Consider the following 24409-nt stretch of genomic DNA (forward strand, 5'->3'; position numbering starts at 1 on the left):
AAGAACCTTCTACGCCCTTGTACTACCTTCAAGATCAATCACACATTCAAGAGCCAAGAAACTACTGTTAGCATTGAATTATCACATTCAAGAGGAAGTGCACCCAATTGAAGAGATTCAAACAACGACAATTAATCAGAAGATTTATAGTTAAAGGCACTACATGGTGGAACCAATTGAGCTTTGTAATTTTTTTTTTTGCAAAAACGTACCTTGTTTTTTGGAATTTTATTATTGGACCCATATATATTTATTTGACTTTTAGTTCCTTTGAGTTAGGGATAAAATGGACTTTTTATGTACTTTTTAGTGTAGTAGAATGAGTTTTAAATAGGCAATCAAATATAACACATGAGTTTTTTTTTTTATATAATTTGATGTTTAGGGTATTTTCTACATTCGGATAAGTTTGATCACTTTGCTTGTGGAGTGTTTGAATTTGAAGTGAGAAACTAGTTCTCCTTATCTCTCTGTCTTTGATCAAAGGGTAATCCAAATCTAATTAATTCTTTTGGGTTGTTGTCAAATTGATTTGAGAGTTTTAGAATTTAATATTAGGAGTTCACCAGTTGGGTTCTTAATTTTCAAATTTTAAGGTTTTCATATATGGAAGGGAAGTTTGCAAAAAAATAGAATTTTTTTTTATGATAATAGAACTCACGCCACTCACATTTTCAAAATTGCAAAATAACAAATTTAAGAGCAAATTACTGTTAGATTTGCTATATTTGCAATATGCAAAAAAGAGATCTTATGAACGATTTATTATTTTTTTATTCTTTTGTCATCTAATATAATTTCTCTATTACGAATCTTAACAACAATGACGAATCTTAACAACAATGACCAAAATAAGCTTTTTTTTTTTAAAATTTTTAAGTTGAGAGACCAAAATAGAATTTAAATCTTATTTTAACTAACCTAGCTCAAGTCAAGTTGGTGGACTAAACATCACTTAGATTTAAGAATTGAAATTGGGTTGCACTCAATGGTATTTGTATCTAAGGTTGGGATGAATGTTGAATCCCCTAGCCTCTAGTTATTAGAAAAAGAAAGAGAGAGAAAAGATTAAACCAAGAATGTGTCAAGAAGAAGTAAATGAGGATGAGTGAGTTAGACGGGCTAGATAATTTTGTATTATATATACACAGACAAATCCTCCCTTTCTCATGAAACAAAATGGTATAATCACGATCACTTTCCTCGAGGAAAAATCAGAATTTGTGAAGGTGAATTGCGTAATTTGGCGTTAATAAAAATATCTTTACACAAAACATAATCCCAAGGCGAGGAGAGCAATAGCAGCCGCAAACATTATGAATGACAAAACTACCCTTATTGAGTTTTGAAAGCTTACACTACGGCCACTCGTTCTTCTAATCTACACTACCAAACAAAAAACGTTATAACCATGGTCACAATCTCTCTCTCTGTTTCATTGTCATCACCATTCTCACTCTCACTCCACTCTCTACTCTCCCGTTAACCAATTTTCAGTTTCTCTTTTTGATGTCTTTCATGAACACCACACCATGATTGTTTGCAGAGCTTTAAGCTTCACTTTGGGGCCGCCATTGCCGCTAACATCTGGTGTCTGTGCTACACAAACGGAGTATTCTCAAACTTCCTCTTCCTCTCTTCCACTGCGCACCAAATGCGTCTCCCTTTCTGCAGCTGATGGATTTGAGTGGAACCCCACCCAGTACTTCGCCAAGGGCTCTAATTTGAAAAGGCGAAGTGGGGTTTATGGAGGTCGAGAAGATGGTGAAGAAGGTGAGGCAGAGAGGGAGCGAGATGTTCGTTGTGAAGTGGAGGTTGTGTCGTGGAGGGAGCGTCGGATTCGTGCTGATGTTTTTGTTCATTCTGGGATTGAATCGGTTTGGAATGTTCTTACGGATTATGAGCGGCTCGCTGATTTCATACCTAATCTTGTTTCCAGGTACTGTGGCTGATTTCTTTTTTGAAATGCTCGTTCGTTACGTGTTCTTGTTTTCATGTTGTTCCGTGAAATGTATGTGGAAACTGTTACATGTTTCTTAATACTTTTTTCTCCAGGCATTACATGTCTGTAATCTGTTCTTGTTGCAAGTTTTCGTCAGGTGGTTACTTTAGGACATTAATGTTTGGTATTTGTGTCTGTTGTTATTACATGTCTGTAATCTGTTGTTTTTGCATAAATGTGATATTTCTTTGGTTGAGATGACAGTTACCATGATAAAAAGTGCTAAGAACCTGGGTTGATTGCCCAAAACATTCTTTAACAAACCAACATTAATTATTTAGACATCTGCATTAGCCATGCCGGTAGTTCTGTCTGAATCAAGCTCTTATTATGACATGGAGATGCAACTTACAAAGTTTTACTAATGTGTGTGCTCGATTGAATTGGTCGTGCCTGCACTTTAGATACATATCTTGGTTTGTTATATTGCCCTAGCAAACATATCACTTTGGTTGGCATGTCAAGGTCTTGTGAAATAATAACTATTAAGGTTGTTGTCTTTGTCATGTGGATCATTATATTGAGTGAAGGGACAAGTTGAGCTCATCAGTTGTGATATTACAAGATTATTAGAATACCAAAAAACCTTTTTACTGTTACACAATGAATCAAATGTTTGTGTCATGATGACAGTTATTGATGAAACAAGAAAGAAAGAATGTAGGTGTTACTGTAACTCACCTTGAATTATGTACTGCTTTACTACAGAAAACCCAACTGCTGAGTATATATTGCTTCAAAGCCATTTTTCGTGATAGTTTGACTTTGAAAAAGACACATATTTCCTAAAGATCTTGTTCTAGCTGTTGAGATTTTTTACCATGTTTTCTTCATCTCTGTTGTACAAGTGGACTGATCATTATTTTCTGTGATTCTGTCCAGTGGGAGAATTCCTTGTCCACATCCTGGTCGGATATGGTTGGAACAAAGAGGTCTGCAACGAGCATTGTATTGGCATATTGAAGCTAGAGTTGTCTTGGATCTTCAAGAGCTTCTAAATTCGGTGAGAAAACCCTGAGGCCATAATCTGTCTAGAAGATCTGTTTTATCATTTTATTTTCGATGATGCATATAGCTATCTAATTAGCATCAAAGTATCACACATATCTCTTTGCACTACCTTTGTTACTATTGACATCATGCTACCTTTTAATATTAGTGAATTGTTGGTCTTAGGATGGTAGTCGTGAACTCCTTTTCTCCATGGTCGATGGGGACTTTAAAAAATTTGAAGGCAAATGGTCCATAAACGCTGGTACAAGGTAAAATTTTGTCTATTTTGTTCTTTGACACTAACTTTAAAAATATAAGAATACAAAAATACAGTAATTTTTATGTCATTCACAGAAATTAGCATAGAATGGTTAAATTGTCATTCACATACATTAGCATAGAAGGGTTAAATTGTTATTTAGTCTTATAGTCTGCATTTGATTTGAATTTGGTCTCATTGGTTGATTTCATTTTAGTGCTTATTAGTGATTGAAAGTTGCTACTTTTGTAGTTTTTTGGGTGGGCGTTCCCTCTTCCTCGGCTCTTAGGTTGTCTTATTTTATTTTCAATAAAAAGGATTGATTCTCACGAAATAAGGGAAATTTGGTCCCAATGGTTTTTGTAAAGAAACCTCCTTCCGCACCGTAAAATCAAGGAAATTTTTAGGTTGGTGGCTTTTACTCAAATTGGATATCCTCTTCTTTAATTGAGGATTTTGGTTGCACCTAACTTTTGGTAGTTTTAATGCATTTTTCTTTGACCAATAATATTGGTCACTCAATATGATCACAGTTCTCTTCATTTATAGCTAAACTATTTTTTTCATGTTGTTGAATTCTTCTGAAGTAATCATGTCTGGATATTGTTCTTTTTAGTTGCTAATATGCATGGCTATCGCTGCTATTTCCTTTAGGTCATCTCCAACAATGTTGTCGTATGAAGTTAATGTGATACCGAGATTCAATTTTCCTGCCATTCTTCTAGAAAGAATAATTAGATCAGACCTACCAGTGAATCTACGTGCCTTGGCATGTAGAGCCGAAGAGAAATCTGAAGGGGGTCAAAGAGTAGGAAACATTAAAGACTCCAAGGACGTGGTTCTCTCTAATACACTTAATGGTGCTACATGTGTAAAGGATGAAATAGTACAGGAAAATTCTAGAGGGGGTAATTCTAATTCCAATTTAGGATCCGTGCCCCCATTATCTAATGAACTGAATACCAACTGGGGAGTTTTCGGAAAAGTATGCCGACTTGACAAGCGTTGCATGGTCGATGAAGTTCATCTTCGCAGATTTGATGGTTTGTTGGTAAGTGAATCAACCCTTGCATCCTTGACTTATAGGGATAGTATATGAGGTTTAATGTCTCGTTGTGCGTATTTTTTAATTGGACTTTTTGTAATTATCAACTGGGTCTTGTCGTTTTGGATAGGAGTCCTTTCTTGTAGATAGTTTAAGACTCCTTTTTGTGGGATTGTTTTTTGCATGCCCTTGAATCTTCTTTCATATATGATCCTCTCCGTCGAAAGATTTTCTTCTGAATCCCTATTTCTTTATAATGTGGTTCTACTCTACAATGTAATTGTATCTAATATCTACAGATTCTTTTAGATTCATCATCAGAGGAGCCACTAGAATAGTAGAAATAAATAACTCTGACGGTTTTTCAATGAACGTAATCCAATTTTGTATTCATGGCACTTTAATGACCAAAATTTCTTATATTTTGAATATCACTGAAGGAAAATGGAGGTGTCCATCGTTGTGTGGTAGCTAGCATAACAGTGAAGGCTCCAGTTCGTGAAGTCTGGAATGTACTGACTGCTTATGAAAGTCTTCCCGAGTTAGTTATCTTTGCCTCTTTTCTTCAATTTCTACTTTTATCTTTTGTGTTTTTTAAAATCTAATTTTCATTGCCTAGCAATTGAAGGGAGGTGTTTTCTAAACGTTGGTGCATTAATTTTAATCTTTTCAAGAGTTTCTAATAATCTTGTCCGGACTTTGTCAAATCATTAAAACTATTTTTAGCAGAATTCTCAAATAAAATTGCAAAAACATGATTAACTTAGCATTAATTGAACATAACAGCTAGAATCAGGAACAAGAGTCTGATGAATATATAATGTTTCTTCTTCCTCAAACTAGGCATCTGTTCATTGACCTGGATTCTGGGTGTGCTCATTTGGATTATCATTTTCCTTCATTCATCTGCACATAATAATGCTATTTTGAGCTTTCGTATACTTTTTATAGGTGTCCTATCATTTTCTTGGGTATTATTACTTCTAAGTTTTTTTTCTCTTAATTTATTTGAAAATCTTTTTATTAATGAAATTAATTGATTTCAGAGTAGTTCCAAATTTAGCAATCAGCAAGATATTGTCAAGAGAAAGCAACAAAGTTCGCATTCTTCAGGTGAAAGTGGAATTTTAATTGCAATTCTGATGAACCTGCTTTTAGCAGTTCTTTTATCTATCTTTGTGAGTCATGTTGGACTTGACAATATTCATGTTGGATTTGACTAGTAAGTCACGTGTTGGCTTGGTTCTTACAGCCTTTTGTCTACGGAATTTAAATGAAAAAGTTTTTAAAAGAAAAATAACCGAGGAAAGGAATGTCCAACGGGAAGCTAAAAGAGCTGCTATATACAATGAGAAGAAAAATAAGAAAGTCTAGAGCCATAGGTATGTGCATAGCTTGCAGTCCTGTTACTAATTTATGATAATACAAGGATGAGTTAATATTAATAATGGGCCAATGATTAGGTGCAGTCTTGACTGGACACACCTCATGCAGCCCTCACTTATTACACAATAGAAATGTTGCAATCCAAATTTTTTAAAGGAAAAAAGAAAGAAATGAAAGTGTTTACTGTTTGCCATGTTGCAAATTGTAATTGGACAGCTGATGGACTGGACAAATATAGGTGCAGCCTAGGGTGTAAAGTATTTTTCTTAATTAATATACCAGATGAACCAAACTTCAGACTCTCTTGACACTCTACTAGTGCTACTTTAAATACCTGATGTAATGTTACTTGACGTGATTGCTACCCTTCTGCATTTTACATGTGCTATGCATAGATATGAACGCTACAACATGTAGCTTATTGAGGGTAACCAGTAGCTACTAACAGTTTAATTTAGTTAGCTAAAGCAGTTAGTTGGTTAGGAATCAGATAAATAGTGAGACTAAGTCGATTATTTCGTCAAATTGTACTTGATAACTGTCTATTGAAAGTAACGACAAAGAACTAACACAAAGATTTATGTGGAAACCCTAGTACAGGGAGAAAAACTACGGTAGAGAGTTTTCTTGTGCAACAAATGGTATAAGAGGGGAAAGTTAATGGGCAACAAGAGCCTAAATGAAAAAGGAAAAATAATTAGGGTGACATAAATTACAAAACCACCCCTGAGCTTTAACACACAACAAGTTCACTAATTCTAACACTATCCATAGAATGTGCTCTTAAAATATAAAGTCTAAGATTTACATACTTTGACTCTGTACTTTTGGAGAATATAATGATCTTATTTTTTAATCAAACTAAAGATACATAAACACACGTGTATATATAGGCAACTAAGAAACTCTAATCTAGGGAATGTAAATTTACAATAAAGGATTATTATACATAATTATGATATAAACACATTATAACATTCCTCCTCAAGCTGGAGCAAATATGCCAACCATGTCTAGCTTGTTGCACAGGTAGCTTATTCTTGCTTCATTTGCTGCTTTGGTAAGGATATCTCCGTATTGATATCAGCCCTTGTATTTTCTTGCGAATAAAATGACAATCCACTTCAATATGTTTAGTTCTTCGTGAAATACCAGGTTGGATGCAATGTGATGAAATATTAAGTTGGATGCAATGTAAAGAGCAACTTGATTACCACATCATAGTTTAGCTGGCTAAGTAACACTGAATCCGATCTTAGATAAAAGTTAGTGTATCCACATTATTTCGCACACAAATTGTGCCATAACTCTATACTCTAACTCAACACTCGAATGTGAAAAAACTTTGTAACACACCTTATCACTCTCCCTTTGGGCAACAAACCTGGGTGGTTGCTCCATATAAACTTCCTCTGGAAGATCACTATGAAGAAAAACATTCTTAATGTCGAGTTGATGTAAGGCCAATTGTGAGTAGCAACTATGGAAAGAAATAGTCAAATGAAAGTTAACTTGGCATGAGAAAATGTATAAAAAATAATCAATCCCATAGATTTGTCATAACCTTTGGCGACGAGATGAAATTTCAATTGAGCCACTGTTCCATCGGAATTTACCTTTATAACAAACACCCATTTACACCCAATAGCCTTCTTTTCGGTTGGACTCGAAACCAGATCCCAAATACCATTATCATACATAATAGTCATCTCCTCAATCATTGCACCACACCACTTAGGATGAGATAAAGCTTCATGAACAGAGTTAAGGATATAGGCGGAATTAAAAGATGTAATAAAGGAATATGTGGGTAAAGACAACTGGGTATACGAAACAAACAGAGTAATTAGGTAAGTACAACTTACAAGTGCATTTACCTTTCTGAAGGGCAATGGGAAGATCAACACTTGGTCCTAGATCAGATGGCAAAGAAATCACTAGTGGAGGACATGGTTCTAAAGGTTGCTGTGAAGGACGCTTGGAGTAGACTAAAAAAGTAAGTGGGCCAATAAGAAGAGACACAGAGGAAGGTGGAGGAGAGGATGATGTGGAAGAGGTATTCTCATAGATAAAAAGATCGTCATTCTCCCTCTTACTCGGACTTCATAGTGGTTGTCGAAAGGCTAGAGTTTCAAAAAATGTAACATCAGTAGATACCAGATACCTGTTTAGAGTAAGACGATAACAACAATACTCCTTTTGAACACACGGGTAGCCAAAGAATATGAATTTCAAAGACTTTGGATCTTAGTATGATGAGGATGAATATCTCAAGCAAAACGGACATAACTAAAGATCTTAAGGGCTATAGGAAATAAAGATTTGGTAGGAAATAGGACACGATGAGGAATCTTGCCATTGGGGACAGAGGAAAGCATTCGATTAATTAGGAAGCAAGAAGTGGAAACAATCCAAAAGCGCGTCGGAACATGCATCTGTAAGGATAAGGCCTGAGCTGTTTCAAGTAGGTGCTTGTTCTTTCTTTTAGCAACTTTATTTTAGGATGGAGTGTCTGCACAAGAGGAGGATTGATGAATGATGCCATGAGCATGTAAGTAAGAGCCAAGTCACACGAGAGTAATTGTCAACAAAAGTAACAAAAATAACGAAAGCTTGTTTGAGACACAACTGGACGAGGACTCGAAATATCGTAATGAATTAACTCAAAAGGAGCATTGACTTGTTTATGGACTCTAGGACTAGAAATAAGACGATGAAATTTAGCGAACTAACACAAATCACAATTCAAAGATGACAAAGGACGTAATTTTGGATTAAGTTTCTTCAACACAAACAAAGATGGATAAACAATAATGAACTTCAAACGTGGATGTAACTCCAGAGCAAGCTATAACCTTCGGCATTTGTTGGTAAAAAATGTAAAGGCTCTCTGACTCATGTCCTCTACCAATAATCATCTTTGTCATATCATACAATCTTGGAACAAGCAATAACAAAGAAAAAACGAGACAAAACAGTTAAGATCATAAGTAAGCTAGCTAATTGAAATTAAATGAAAGGACAATTGAGGCAAATGTAATACAAAGGATAAAAAAAGAGATGGGGTGAGAGAAATGGTGCTAGATCCAAGAACAGAGGAGGTTGATCCATCTGCCAAGGTGACAGACGGGGATGAGGTGTAGGGGACAAAGGCATAGAAAATAAGTTAGAATTGCCTGTCACATGAGCGACGACACTAGAGTCTAACCCATTTGGTAGATGATGTAAGAAGACATTTCGTATTACTTGTCTCGGCAATGGTGACAATTGAATTCGTTAAGGAAGATGCCCACAAGGATTCTTGGAATACTTGAAATTTAGCAAAGTTGTTGGCCAATATGGTAGCAAACTGCTCACTCATATCATTAGTGGAAGCTATTTGAGCATGTTGAGATTGTTAAGTCTTATACAACAACTCTTGACAATTACATTTTAGATGTTCCAACTTACGACAAGAGTGAGAGACAATCTCTTGAGAATCAGATTTTGGAATATCATAACTAGGCTTCTGAAAATTGTTACTCATTCGTGAATACCCTAAGAGTTATTACTATTCTTACTGATTAAAGCACTGTTAGGTTGAAAAATAGGCGAATCAGATTGGGAATTCTTAATACGAAGAACACGATTGAAGGGCCTCATTTAATGACGAAATCTTTGAATAAAAAAGAATGTGTTTTAGCTCTTCCAAATTCAGGTAACAGTTCGTTCAAAAATATCATAACGGACCATCTTTTCTCATTGAGCATTCAACTTTGACATCAGAGCTAAAAGGTAATAGTAAAGCAAGTTTGGCAGCCTCATAAGGTAGCTTGTAACAGATTCATCCATTTGTTCAGCTCAAAAAAATTGCATATAGACATCAAACATTGATCAACTTGTTCTTTTCCAGACTATAGATAGTCTAAAAACTCTAGGTGCTCTTTCACAGAATCACAATAATCTAACAAAACCACAGCACCACTTTCAATAAAATTCTTAATTTGAAGATAAAGTCGAGCATCATCATGAAGGGAAGCCTTTTCTTATCATCTTCTATCATCGATATCTGTACTAAGTAGAATTGAATTGTGTAATGGCAATCATAGTAGTTAGATCCATTTAACTTGTGTTCAGTTACGTTTGATGCTAGAGAGATTACATTAGATATAACCATATATTTCACTTCTTCCATTACAAGCTAACCAACAACCTGTAGATCACATAAGTGAAAAGAGCAAATAAAAAATGAAATCAAGGATGAACAAAAGAGCAGGACAACTCCAAATCGAAACAGAAACAACAAACCCTAAGCACAAAAGGGTATTTTCGAGTAACTTCACACCCTGAGTAGATTTCAGTGATACGAAATGCACTAACTAGTTGGAAAACACAAACCGAGACAAACCCAACCCACAGAAAATAAAACAGAGGTCCCCCATGTCAGTGCATGGAGACAGAATAATTTCCTTCTGGCGGTGTGTGAACCTCACGCGCAACTGTTTTCGGCAAATGACGAACCCAGACTGAGGTGGACAACGACAGTGCTCCTTCTAATGTGGGTGGTGTAGACACATGGCCTCTCAAACTTGACGACCTAAACTTAAACCCTTACCCTAACCTTGTGTGAAGGAAGCTGAGACGAATAAACAGATGTTTGAAATCCTAAACGGCCCTGATACCATGTACTATGTACTTTTGGAGAATATAACGATCTTATTATTTAATCAGGCTGAACGTACATACATGCATACATATATATACATATACATATACTTATGCATATGCATATACATAGATATATATATAGACAACTAAGAAACACTAATCTAGGGAATGTAAAGATATAATAAAGGACGACTATACATAATTAATTATAATGTAGATACATATTATAGCACTAAGCACTATCATGTTAATTCTAAAATATGCTTTCCTATGTGCAGGAAGGATGCAAGGGTTTACTGTATATGGTTCTGCATGCCCGTGTAGTTTTGGACTTGTGTGAACAGCTTGAGCAAGAGATTAGCTTTGAACAGGTTGAAGGAGACTTCGACTCTCTTAGTGGAAAATGGCATTTTGAGCAGTTAGGAAGTCATCATACCTTGTTGAAATACTCGGTGGAGTCGAGAATGCACAAAGACACCTTTCTTTCGGAGGCTCTAATGGAAGAGGTTCCATTTTACATTCTCTCTCTATCTCTTTTTTTTTTATTATTTTTTTAAAAAAGAAATTATTTCTCTTTTTCTCTCTTTTTTTTTTATGTTTCTTGGCTAATCTAATTTTGCTTCTATTATGTAGATACTAAATCCCATCTTAAATATTTTATACTTTGAAAACAATAGTAGTTTTTCTGGAAATATTATATAAATTTCAGTTGTCCACTTTGTTTATGCAAAACAAAATATGTTTCACTAGTTACTTCCACTGGCGGATTTAGTATAGGCCCTGGGGGCTCAAGCCCCCCTCAACTTTATCGTTTTTATATAATATGTATAAAGAAAACTATTACCAACCCCCTTCCAACCTGAGTTCAAGTCTTACCTGTGTAGTTTATTTTTCCAGATTTTTATTTTTTCCCTAAATTACAACTCGAAGCCTCATGTCAATAAATTTTCTGGATCCGCCATTGGTTACTTCGTTGCAAGCTTTTTTACAAGTTATAATTGCAAATGTGAAATAGTCATCACTTGTAGTTCTTTAACAATCAATCACACATGTCTTCAGGTTGTATATGAAGATCTTCCTTCGAACTTATGTGCAATTCGAGACTCCATTGAGAAAAGGGTTTTGAAAAATTCTTTTGAAGCACTTGATCAAGGTGATTCAGAGGAGAAAAGTGTGTCACGTCGAAACAATCAATCCAATGGTTATACGACAACAGCTGAGGGAGTTTCAGACATCAATGGGAGAGCTTCATTCAGACCAAGGCCCAAAGTTCCAGGATTACAAAGAGATATTGAAGTTCTTAAAGCAGAGGTGCTCAAGTTTATTTCAGAACATGGGCAGGAAGGATTTATGCCAATGAGAAAGCAACTTCGCATGCACGGAAGGGTAGATATTGAAAAGGCAATCACACGTATGGGTGGATTTAGAAGGATTGCATCACTTATGAATCTTTCTCTGGCCTATAAACACCGCAAGCCGAAGGGTTACTGGGATAAATTTGACAATTTGCAGGAAGAGGCATGTTTTAGCTTTGCTTTTTACTTGTTGAAAACCTTTTGCCTTTTAGTTTCTCATTCTTCATGTTGGTTTAAAGTTTTATGTTTAGCATGGAAACTATGGTTTGGGCTTTCTGATTCACATCTAAATTAAAATCTGAAACTTCGTTTACATTGTAGATAATTTTGTTACGAAGTTTTAGATTGAGTTTATTATAATGTTTGAGAGTAGATTGTTTAAGTAAAACGCATCTTTCCAAACAAAAAACTTTAAAGGGTGCTTACAGGTTATTTTAACAAATGAGAATCACTTTTTGCCAAGTAAACATAAGCAATTTTTTTAAAAGTTTTAACTTGTCATACTAAACTCATTCTTATTCTAGCTACTCATCTACCTTTAGAATGATGATGTTTGCTTCATGCTTTATGTGTTGAAAAGACGTCATGAATTATGTTGCCAAATAAACAGATAAATCGGTTCCAAAAGAGCTGGGGAATGGATCCATCATACATGCCCAGTAGGAAGTCCTTCGAACGCGCAGGTACAAAGCCACTGAATATAAACTCTCCTTTTTTTCCTTTTATTTTTTACTTTTTATATTTTAAAATATATGGAGTGGAGGAATCGAACCTCTAACTTCAAGATCAGTACTACAAGCACTACGCTAATTGGAGCTATCTTCATTTTGGCATGCTTAATCTCTTTCTTTCAACATTGAATCATCCTTGAATTTAAGATATTATGTCAGAGGTACATTTTAAACACCTAGTTGGGCATATATACATAAACTTCTTGGATTTCATTCCATGTACTTGTATTGGAAAAATACTTGCTGTTATTTAGGTTTAAGAGTTACTCAGATATAAATAGGTGTACAATGAAACTCTAAACTAGGAACGTTATAGGACTAGTAAGATTAGTAGTAGAATATTAGTATGGGAATTAGGAGGGGATATATTAGTAATTAGATAGCAAAGATGGTTAAGGCTGTTGGTATAAATAGAGTGAGTGGGTTGGGAGGAAGGTCTGAGGAATTTTGTAGTAATTTCCTAATCGGGAGTTTGGGAATTTTGAATATAAACAGAATGCGCTGAGTTATATTGTAGTTTCCCTTTGATGTTACAATCTAATTCTATCCATCTTTTAGTGGTCTCTGTGTACTTGTTATTAAGTATCCTAACCAAACTTACGATAGAGGACAATTATGCCATATCACACGTATAGACTATAATATCATATACATACAAGTGAAGAATCTGATGTAATAGGATTAGTAGACTCAATTTCTGCCGTTACTTCATGAAACATTTCTTTCTTTTATATAATATGTACGTAAGAAGACATTGATCGACAATTTCTTGTCACTGTAGGGAGGTACGACATCGCACGGGCACTCGAGAAATGGGGTGGCCTACATGAAGTTTCTCGTCTTTTATCGCTAAAAGTGAGACATCCTAATAGACAACCAAGCTTTGCCAAAGATAGGAAGAGTGATTATGTAGTTGTGAATGACTTTGATGGTGAAAGTAAAGCTCCATCTAAACCCTATATTTCTCAGGACACAGAAAAATGGCTTACAGGACTAAAATATTTGGATATCAATTGGGTTGAGTAGTGTACATATAAAAAGTTATAAATGTGTATATATATTCAAGGGTATGTGTTTTGATTGGCCTGTTTTTATTAGGGGTAATTGCAAAAATGTCAAATTGATTAGTTAAAATTAGGCTCATATAAAATGTTTTATAATTTTACAAAGATGATAAAATTTAAAGTGAAACCCAATTGAAATGCTCAGATGATCAAAATGTTCCTTATATTTAAAAATGTGAATCATCTTATTGTCTCACTTATTAACGATTGATTGTCATATAATTGCCTATGATGTCAATTTTTGTATTAAGTGATCTTCAATGGTTCTTTGATATTGATTGTAATATGATTGTTAATGATACCAATTGTTATCAAGTTATTCTTTATCTACTATATGATACTATTGTCAATGATGTCTAGAGTTATATAATTGTTGTTTGATTGTTATTTGATATTAATGGTAAAAAGTATCCATTATTATTTGATTGTTGCATTATCAATATCTAATATGGTTTGTAAATTTGATACTATTTGATTATGATAATTATTACTAATACTTGTTTTATGATTGCTTTTTTAAATTGATTATTAGTAATATTTAATGCAGTGTAATTATATTAAATATTTATTACTATTCGATATTGATTGTACATAAATGTGTTATTGTTATCTTATATCGGTTGTAAATGATATTGATTTTCTATCTAAGTGGTGTCTAATTGTTAATTGATAATAATTTTTATTGATACCAATTGTCGTGTGATTATTGTCTAGTTATTTGATGTTGATTTATGTTGATTTTTAATGATACTTATTATTATTTGATTGTATAAGGATTATTAACACATTATTCTGTTATACTTAATGCCAATAATACATATTTCCCATTTCATTCTTTTTGTCATCTTGTCACATGATATTGATTGATATCAAAAGATTATTATACCTCTCTAATTTAATATCTATTAAATACAAGTTAAAGGAGGTACAACTACGTTTAGAATAATAACAATAATAAAACAATAACGAAAAAGTAAATCCACGTTAAAAAAAATAATGTGAGATAAAATATGAATCTCTTCCTTCTCTAAATAGTGATATTGAAAATTTCCTAAATTTTGGTTAGTTGGAGAACATATGGAGAAAAATTACTTAGAAAGACGTGAAAGATTTAGGAAAATTGTACCAAAGAAGCACAAATTAGAAAGTTAATATAGTACAAGGAAAGGATATTTGCAAAAATAGCAATTTTTATCGGTCATATAGTAAATCTTACTAAAATATCAAAATTTCCCTTCAGTTTCCTTCCTCTCACGTTATCAATGATGACTTCTATCAAAGAAATCATGTCTAACATGTTAATATGTTTTTCATGAATTTATCACTAATAACTTAAACTTTGAATTTATCACTAATAACTTAAACTTTGAATTTCTAAATGACATACATGTTTGATAGCATAACTTGAAATCAATAATTTATTTTAACAAAAGTTGCAACTATATCTATTTCATTTATACTATCAATAATAGAGTTCATATGAATAGTATATGATTAGCGATTCAAAGTTATTACCGATAGCAAGCTAATCTGATCTCTTTTCTTTATCCATTTATGCTAAAAACAAACAACCACAATATCACATTATAGTAGCATTACCTTGATATTATTGGTATATAGTAGCCAATTAGAGATATTACTTATAATTAATATGACTGTGCATTAATTACAAACCCTTGAATATGACTGTGCATTCGGGCTGTAACTAGAAAAGGAGGTGGTAGTGGCTCTTCTTGAACATGACTATGCATTCGGGCTGTAACTAGAAAAGGGAAACCACATAGGAAGGGTGGGGCCTCCTCGAACAACAACAAAAAGCTTACTAAAGAAGTTAAAGCACTGCTAGGTAGTTGGGAAAGGGAAGCCCAAGCGGCAAAAGATAGTAATCCTCCGGGCTTCGAGGGTGATCTATGTTAATTATCTCATGGAATGTAAGAGGTCTTAATGCTCGCCCCAAAAGAGCGGTTGTGAAAGAGTTCCGTGTGAAATTCAATCCAGATGTGGTAATTCTCCAAGAAACTAAATTAAGCATTGTCGATCGACAGTTGGTGAAGTCCGTTTGGAGTAGTCGGTTTGTTGGTTGGGCTGCCTTAGAGGCTTATGGTACGTCTGATGGTATTCTTATTTTGTGGAAAGAGGACTCAGTCACGGTGGATGACTCAATTCAAGGGGAGTTCTCTGTTTCTACTCACCGTAAATTTAATGGTTGTTTCTATGGATGGATAACACGTGTTTATGGCCCTTCTTCTTATAGACTTAGAGACCAATTCTGGATGGAGCTTTCTAGCTTATATGGTTTGTGCAACGAAAACTGATGTGTAGGGGGTCATTTCAATGTAGTCAGATGGTTAAATGAGAAGAGCTCTGGCACTCGTCCGACTAGACGTATGCTTCGCTTTAACAGCCTGATTGAGGACTTGGATTTGGTGGATATTCCCTTTCGAAATGGTAGGTTCTCTTGGTCCCGATCAGGGATTAGGCCTGCTGCTTCAAAGCTTGACAGATTCCTTCTATCCAAGCCATGGATGGAGTTCTTTAGAGAAGTAAGTGTAGAAAGACTTCCTCGTACCACATCAGATCACTTTCCGATTCTTTTGAAAATGGGGGCTCATTCATGGGGTCCCACATCTTTTAGATTTGAAAATGCTTGGCTGGATCATCATCTTTTCTTAAAAAATGTTGAGAACTGGTGGGGCAGTTTGGATGTTGATGATTGTCCTATATTCTTCTTCATGGAAAAGCTAAAAGGACTGAAAGCCATCTTAAAGAGTTGGAATAAGGAGACTTTTGGTAACATTTTCTCCCAAAAACAGGTGCTGATTGATAAGATTAACTCTCTTGACTCACTTGAAGAGTCAAGTTGTCTCAACGAGAAAAATGTGAAGGAAAGAGAAAATTGTAGAGGGGCTCTGCTTGATTTGATTGTGAAAGAGCAGAAGTTCTGGATTCAGAAGTCGAAGCTTCATTGGCTTAGAGAGGGGGAGGAGAACTCAAGCTTCTTCCACATATGGGTTTCGGCTCGTAAAAGTAAAAGTATTCTTTCTTCCTTGGTTAGTATCGAAGGGAAGACTCTTGTCACAGAGAAGGAAATTGTGGATGAGATCCTTAGTTGCTTTTCAAATTTATATGGCACAAGGATCTCCTCGCCGTTTATTTGTGACGGTCTTAATTGGAGAGGCCTTAGCTTACAGGATTCGAGTTTACTTGAGGTTCCCTTTACCAAAAAAGAAATTAGAGAAGTTGTATTTGAGATGGGTTGTCTCAAGTCCCCTGGCCCTTATGGCATGACTGGAGAGTTTTATAAAAAGTCATGGAACATTCTGAAGTCCGACCTCGTAAGGGTGTTCCAAGATTTTTTAAAAAATGGAATTATTAATAGAAGATGTAATGAGACTTATATTTGTCTCATCCCCAAAAAGAAAGAGGCAGCTTGTGTCAGTGACTTAAGACCCATTAGCTTAATTACCTCCTTGTATAAAGTTATCTCCAAGGTGCTTCCAACAAGACTTAAAAAAGTTCTTCATTCGATAATTAATGATTCTCAAATGGCTTTTGTGGAAGGAAGGAAAATCCTTGATGCTATTCTAACTGCTTCTGAGGCTGTTGACGAATCGTCTTTAAGAGGCAGAAAAGGCGTTCTTTTAAAGCTCGATTTGGAGAAAGCTTATGATAAGGTGGATTGGTCTTTTCTTGATATGGCCATGAAACTTAAAGGCTTTGGTAAGAGATGTAGGAAGTGGATATGGGGATGCTTGTCGACAACTAATTTTTCCATCATTGTCAACGACAGGCCTAGAGGAAAGATTATTGCTAAAAGGGGCATTCGTCAAGGTGATCCTCTTGCCCCTTTTCTTTTTACGATAGTGGGAGATGCTCTAAGCTGCCTTATTCACTACTGTAATGAGAAAAGGAGTTTAAAAGGCTTTCATTTTGAGAACCTGTCAGAGGATTTAACCCATCTTCAGTATGCAGACGACACTCTTCTTTCTTCTTCCTAGGAGGATGGAAATTTGGAGAACTGGTGGAAGGTGATTAATATCTTTCTTATGGGAGCCGGTCTTTCCCTTAATAGAGCTAAAACCTCCCTGATTGATATTAACCTTAGCAGTGGTGACTTAGCTCCTTTTAGTGAATCTACGGGATGCTCGGTTGATTGTCTTCCCTTTAAATATTTGGGCTTTTCTATTGGAGGGGGTCATAATAGAAAAGAGATGTGGAACACCCTTGAAGAGCGATTCAGATATAAATTCGATAGGTGGAGGAATGTATCCCTCTCTAAAGGGGGTAGACTAACTCTGGTGCAATCAGTTCTCAATAGCCTCCCTTGTTATCTTTTTTCCCTTGCTCAAGCTCCGGTCAATGTTATTAATAGATTGAAACAGATGATCAAGAAGTTTGTTTGGACAGGAGGGTCTACGAATCCAATTGCTCACCTCGTCAAATGGGATTGCACTCCCACCCCGATTTGTTATAGTGGTCTTGGGATTGGCTCGTTTAGGCAAAAGAATATTGCTCTTCTCACTAAATGGTTTGAGAGGTTTAGTAAGGAAGAAACCTCATTATGGAGGTGGTTCATTGTGGCCATCTATGGCCTAGAGGAGAATAGGTGGTCTACCAAAGATCCAAACAGGAGAAAATCTTACAGATTGTGGGCTGGTATTTTAAAGCACAAGGAGATCTTTAATTTTTCTGCTTTTGTTCTGGGAGAAGGAACAAAAATCAGATTTTGGAAGGACAAATGGTCTGTCGCGGAAATACTTACAGAAAAATTCCCTAACTTATTCTCTTTGTCGCTGAATAAGGATGTTTATGTGGCCGAATGTTGATGTATTGTTACTCATTCCTGGAATTTGGGCCTTAGAAGAAATATGCTCGATAACGAGATTGCCAATGCGGCCTCAATTTTAGAAATTCTTCATTCTTGGGCCCCCACTGAAGGGAATAATAGTCTTAAATGAACTCCTAACATTAATGGCAACTTCACTACAAAGTCTACTTTTCTTAACTTAACTAAGAGATCCCCCTCCATTGTTGTTCCTTTGATTCGTCATATTTGGAAGAATAAAATTTCGAAGAAGGTGAAGTTTTTCTTATGGTCGCTTGCTTACAGAAGCCTTAACACCCATGAGAAGCTACAAAAAAAAGTTCAGAACACATTGCTTAGCCACTCGATGTGTTGTCTTTGCTCTAAAGATGAGGAAACTCTGGATCATCTATTTCTACATTGTCTCTTTACAAAAAAAACTTGGAACACTCTGTTTAGTATTTTTGACTTGGAGCTTTGTCTTCCTAGTAAGATTGATAGATAAATGATTGAAGGTCTCAACATTAAAGGTTATAGCCCAAAAGGAAACATCTTATGAAAATGTGCAACTCGATCCCTTTTGTGGTGCATTTGGAAAGAAATGAATAGTATAATTTTTTAAGATAGATATAATTCTTTTGATTCTTTTTGGACTGTGGTACAACACTCAGCTTCTTGGTGGAGTACGAATTACACCAAACACTTTTGTAATTATAGTCTTTCAATGGTTTTCAACAGTTGGAAGACTATCATTTCTTAGTTCCTTAACTTCTTCCGTGGAGGGCCCTCTTGTCCCTCGCCCTTAGGTTGTTCTGTTTTGTTATATGAACATACTTGTTTCTTATCAAAAAATCAAGATAATATAATTTTCTAGAAAATAAACAGAAAGTGAGATCGATTGATGCAGTTGAATTGGTTAACCTTTAGGGTATCCACAAGACTGATTTTCTTAACAAAAATTAAGTCATAATGAAAAAAGAACAAGGATACATCATTGAATAGGAAATGATGGATTAATAAGATGGGAAGCAAAACAACGAAAAGAATAAAATGATAAAATCTAGAAATCTAGAAATCAATAAAGAGGGGCTTCAACAAACTAAAGTGCTCTTTTAGGATGGATTTGATCTTTTAATAGCATGAAAGTAAAATTAGCTTCTAGACATGAAAAAGAGATAAGGTCAAAAGTGAAAATGCTTAAGTAAATGATTAAATTGTTTGAATGAGAATCTTTCGAAACTGCTAACTTCGTTCGTTCAATGAGAGACCAAACCCTGTAAATTTCTAATTCAAACAATTACTTGATTTCTTTAAATTTGTGTTAGGAAAGTCATCAAGTCTGAACTCCCTACATAAAGATGAGAAGATTTCCTATTAACTAGTTAAATAAAATAACTAATTTTCGATGCACGATACTTTTGTACCAACCACTTAGAAGCATTTTCCAAATTTCAAAATGCATGAGGATAAACATATGCCATGTTTCAAATACGTCTAATACTGAATCCAATAATCCATAGAAATTTATGGTTACCAAAAATTGGGGGAAAAAAGTTGAAAAAATAAGATAAGCGAGCAAGTTGAATTTTCTTTAGCCACAAACTGCAAATGGGTTTTCAGGCTTATATCGTACCACTTTAGAATAAATAAAATACATGAAACATTCTCACTTACAATCAAATTGTGAACTGCAAGCTTCTCATATAACTGTCAGAACTGGATATGATACAAAATTGGAATGGGGGAGAACAAGCTCCAACTTCCTCTGATGATTCTCTCTCACTAAGAACTTGAATGAAATTACTCGTACAAAGCTACAAACCTCTCCACTGTCACAGCTAACAAAAATGTGGGAGGTTGTCGAGTTCTTAGTTTATCGACTCTAGCTGGTAGCTTACTTTGAAATTATATCATCCACTCTAGCTGTACTTTATTAGCATACTTCATTAAGCTAACGTATTCTCAACGTACTCCAATGCCTTCTGTTTCACTGATTCAATTCGTTCTTCATCGCCAACAGACTTTTCATATTCCAAATATTTTTTAAATAAGAACTGCAAACCCAGAAGATTGAAAGCTCAGTCAAAACGAAATATGGTTTAAATCTAACATTGGTCTCTTGAAATGGTTTTACAATATTGGGCTTCTAAAATATTCGTTTTACTCATGTCCTTTAAAAGATGACTATTTAAATCACTAGTCTTTTACTCTGTTTTTAAAAATGAATAAAATGATTTCAAACATGTATATATGTACATGTGCTAAAATAGGCGTATATCCCATCACCTTATATTCAAAAAGTTGGAAGCGAAAAGAAACCTTTTGAAAATTCAGATACCAAAATGATTATTTTCAAAAAGAACAAAAAAATTAAAAAAAATCAGAATAAGATAAATACAGTACATAGTAAAGGAGTAAGGCATCGCACGCACCTTCATTTTCTTGGGAGCAAGAGATAAACTAATGGCCCTTTCAAAAAGGGCACGAATCATATCTTTATCACCAAGACGAATTTCCTGAGAAGATTGGTAGATAACAATATGAGAAATTGACCTATCATTTTGAGAATATAAAAACATCATATTCAGTAAAAATAATTTACTTGATCAAGATAGATGCTCCACAGGTCCGTTCTCTTTGGATACTCTCGAAGAATTCCTTCAAACATTGACCGACCTCGATCTGCCACCCCACATTTGAATTCAAGGATAGCTGTTTGTGAGATATACTTAATGTGCTTACGCTTTGGAAGGCAAAGTAGGGCACGGTTCACAATTGATTGAATTTCAACTTGTTTCTTCTTGAACAAACTTTCCATCCGCCTCAACCAAACCTGAAAAGTCGTGGAAAAAACACATAGTGCACTTCATATTTGTCAGCAAATATTACAATATCAGGAAACCCTGGAACATATTTTAACCCAACTCTTTCATTAACAGTAAAGTACCTTGCAGGAATGCTTGAACCTCTTTATCATTTTGTCCAGGAGCTCATCAGCTAAATTATCTTGATTTGTCCTCTCATACATACCTAGCAATGCTAAATGAACCTTCTTGGGATCATTGCACTGCAACGCTCGTTGAAAGATTTTAGTCACAGCATCCTGTAGAAAAAATAAATCAAAATACCAAAGCTTTAGTACGAGGAGACACATCAAGGTAATCAAACAATTGGGTTATCTGTCTAATGTAAAAGCTGTTAATTGTTTCTATTACCTCTTTAGGATTTCCATATTCATTTTCAAGATTGAAGTAAGCCAACCAAACATTGAGCTTTTCATTTTCTTCCCGAATATTGATCGTCCTCAAAGCCCTTCAAAAACAGTCGAGCAAATCAGTACTAATATCTAATAATCTTGTGGACAAAAAACCACCAGAACCATAATAATCCGCAGGTAAAACACTAAAAAAATTGAGTTAGAATGCTTCAACTAATCAATGTCAATTACATGCTAATTAATGTTAATAATTGGCATTTACATCACAAGAAAATTATTACAATTACATACTTATGCTTCAAGTTTATTGTGTTATGAACAGATTATATTTTTACTTATTTTCTTTTCCATGCCATCTCTTCTTTTTTAAATCATTTAATCTTTTTCCATATTTCTTGTGACTCTTTATCTTATCAATTTTCTTGCTTCTTAAGTTATTTGTGCTTGTTAAAAAAAAAGTGACTTATCGTCCTTTTGTGAATGTTCATATACTGTCACTTGTTTAAGGTGTTAAAGAAAACAGAGTTTGCCAAGCAAGTATTGAAGTATTGCGATTTGTATCCTAAAAAATAATATTTCCATATTTCAGCAACTCCCATCTTTCATTTACACCTTTTCGTTCATTCTCATATATTTATATATTTTTCTCTTAACTCCTCATTACTTGTTTGATTCTTAAAAGTTTGCTCCATTACCTAGCCACACTTGTTTTCTACGTTAGAAATTTTTGTGACTTTCCACCTTCTAGCCAAATGGATTGTTCTGGTATGATTCTCATAAGATACTTAAGGCTTGTTGAAGTTTGAGATATTTCTAGTCGTAGGAGTAAACCTATAAATTTAGTGAGATCTCTTCTAGAGAGTAAGGGAGTGCTGGTGAGGTCCATTTTTTTTCTTTACTTCCTTTTACTTTTGCAGGATGGACAATCAAAATGATAGTACGATTAAGAGAGGTACAAGAGGGAGTTATCGGATGATTAGTAGTATAGAAGCATTGACAGATCATTTGGATAGGTTGGAGATTGAAAATCAGGCATGAGAAACAATGCCACCTCCTCTAGCACAACTTGTGGTAATTAACCATAAAGACAACCAAGATGAGGGTGATGGTTCTGATGGTTTAGATGACCAAGTTACAATACTGGGGGAGCCAAGACGTGTGAAACATGGAGTAGTTAGAGGAAGAGGTCGTGGGAGAGCTTATCAAAACGTCCAAAGGAGAGCACAACAAGAAGCATCTCAAATTGATCGTAACATAGATCAAATTTAAATTTTTTCAGGAAAACTGATCCAGAGGAATACATTCAGTGGGAAAAAGAGGTAGAGAATGTGTTTGTTTGCCACCATTTATAGCGACGAGCAAAAGGTTAGATTTTGTGTTGCCAAATTTAAGGATTATGCTCATAACTTGGTGGAACAAATTAATGACCAGAAAGAGAAATCTTGAAGCACCAGTTAATTCATGGTAATGAATTTAAAGGGTGAGGAAGCAGTCTGTTCCAAATCATTTCCAAAGAGACATGGCAGAAAAGCTTCAAGCATTGAGACAAGGCAACAAATCAATGGAAAACTACTACAAAAAGATAACACTTTGATGGATTGACTTTATCTTGATGAGGAAATGGAGACTCTCATTGCACGGCTCTTGCCTCAGCAAGAAGATTGCTGACAAGGTTGATTTGCAGTCGTATTTTGACATCTTGTCATTAAAGTGAAAAAAAAACAATTGAGTACCAACAGAACAAAGTACAATTCTTCCAAACCTTCTTCCTCCTTCAATCATCATGGAAACAGAAGAATAAAAGTGAATTTAGAAGTAAAGATAAGTTAGTGAAATGTCAAGGGTTAGTTCATGTCGCTAGAGATTGTCGAAATAAAAGAACAATGACCATTAAAGATGGTGAGGTAGTAACTGAGGGAGAGAAAAGTGAAAATGAAGAGGGTAAGGAAGAAATTGTTGAAATAGGAGAGGCTAGTGATGGAAGTTTCGAAGAACCAATATTTGGACATGTTTTGGTAATTAGAAGAGCTTTAAGTGCTCAAGTTAAAGAAGATCTAGTTGAGGAGCATGTTGTGTGAATGGAAAGGCATGTTGTGTAATCATTGATGGTGGGAGTTATATGAATGTTGTTAGTACATTATTTGTTAAAAGATTGGGTTTGTCAACAACACCACATCCTAGGATGTCTTACAAACTTCAGTGGCTAAACAATATTGGAGAAGTACGAGTGAATAGACAATGTCTTGTGACTTTTTTTATTGGAAGATACAATGATAGTATCTTATATGATGTTGCACCTATGCACGATGGAGAAATGTTGTTGGTAAGGCTATGGCAGTTTGACAGAAAAGCTATTCATGATGGCTACCTTAACCGCTACAAATTCACCAAAGATTGTAGAAAAAACATTCTTCTTCCTTTGTCCACTAGTGATGCATGATGAGCAGTGCAAGTTAGAGAAAATGAAAGTGCATGTTGAAAAAAATGAGAAAGAAGAAAAAAATACTTTGAGTGGAAAAAGCAAAAGAGAATAATTTTCTTGATGAGAATGCAAAAAGTAAATGTGCAAAAGAAGAAAGTAGAACTTGTTCCTAACTTCAAGATTTCTAACTCTTCACAATCCAATTGATCAAACTAGATTGAAAGTCCTAAACATGCATTCTAACACAAGAATACAAAGAAAAGCACAAAGCTTGAAAGATAACACTTTATGAAAAATTTCATTCAAATTCAAGTTATGTTCAAAATGTGGAAACTATGTTTATACTAATTAAAAATGTTATATGAAAGGACACAACATTTAATTTTATGCCCTTTCAATTACTATAATAAATGAAAATACAGAACATTAGATAAATACATAATACATTAAAGATGTGAATAAATCTGAATTTCTAGATTCATTG

The 24409-nt window shown here is 34.7% G+C and overlaps 2 protein-coding genes across 2 annotated transcripts in view; one reads left to right on the plus strand and one right to left on the minus strand.

Annotated features, from left to right (window-relative positions):
- Nucleotides 1–1401: 1401 nt before the first annotated feature.
- Nucleotides 1402–13626, plus strand: LOC101212159. The gene is made up of 10 exons (XM_011656095.2): nt 1402–1939; nt 2885–3005; nt 3179–3264; nt 3909–4305; nt 4740–4840; nt 5346–5412; nt 10611–10838; nt 11392–11850; nt 12298–12370; nt 13200–13626. The coding sequence occupies exons 1-10, from the start codon at nt 1533–1535 to the stop codon at nt 13442–13444; spliced, it is 2184 nt and encodes a 727-aa protein (XP_011654397.2). The 5' UTR covers nt 1402–1532; the 3' UTR covers nt 13445–13626.
- Nucleotides 13627–19826: 6200 nt separating this feature from the next.
- Nucleotides 19827–24409, minus strand: part of LOC101211680 (rRNA biogenesis protein RRP5) — a 37061-nt gene continuing 32478 nt past the window's right edge. Inside the window, exons 36-40 of the mRNA XM_011655620.2 lie at nt 21502–21598; nt 21234–21389; nt 20889–21119; nt 20719–20802; nt 19827–20340 (exon numbers count right to left, since the gene is read on the minus strand). Coding sequence (XP_011653922.2) covers nt 20233–20340; nt 20719–20802; nt 20889–21119; nt 21234–21389; nt 21502–21598 — 676 coding nt within the window. The 3' untranslated portion in view covers nt 19827–20232. The remainder of the gene's footprint in view (nt 20341–20718; nt 20803–20888; nt 21120–21233; nt 21390–21501; nt 21599–24409) is intronic.

Source organism: Cucumis sativus, chromosome 4, assembly GCF_000004075.3.
Source record: "Cucumis sativus cultivar 9930 chromosome 4, Cucumber_9930_V3, whole genome shotgun sequence".
In the NCBI taxonomy this organism is placed as follows: domain Eukaryota; kingdom Viridiplantae; phylum Streptophyta; class Magnoliopsida; order Cucurbitales; family Cucurbitaceae; genus Cucumis; species Cucumis sativus.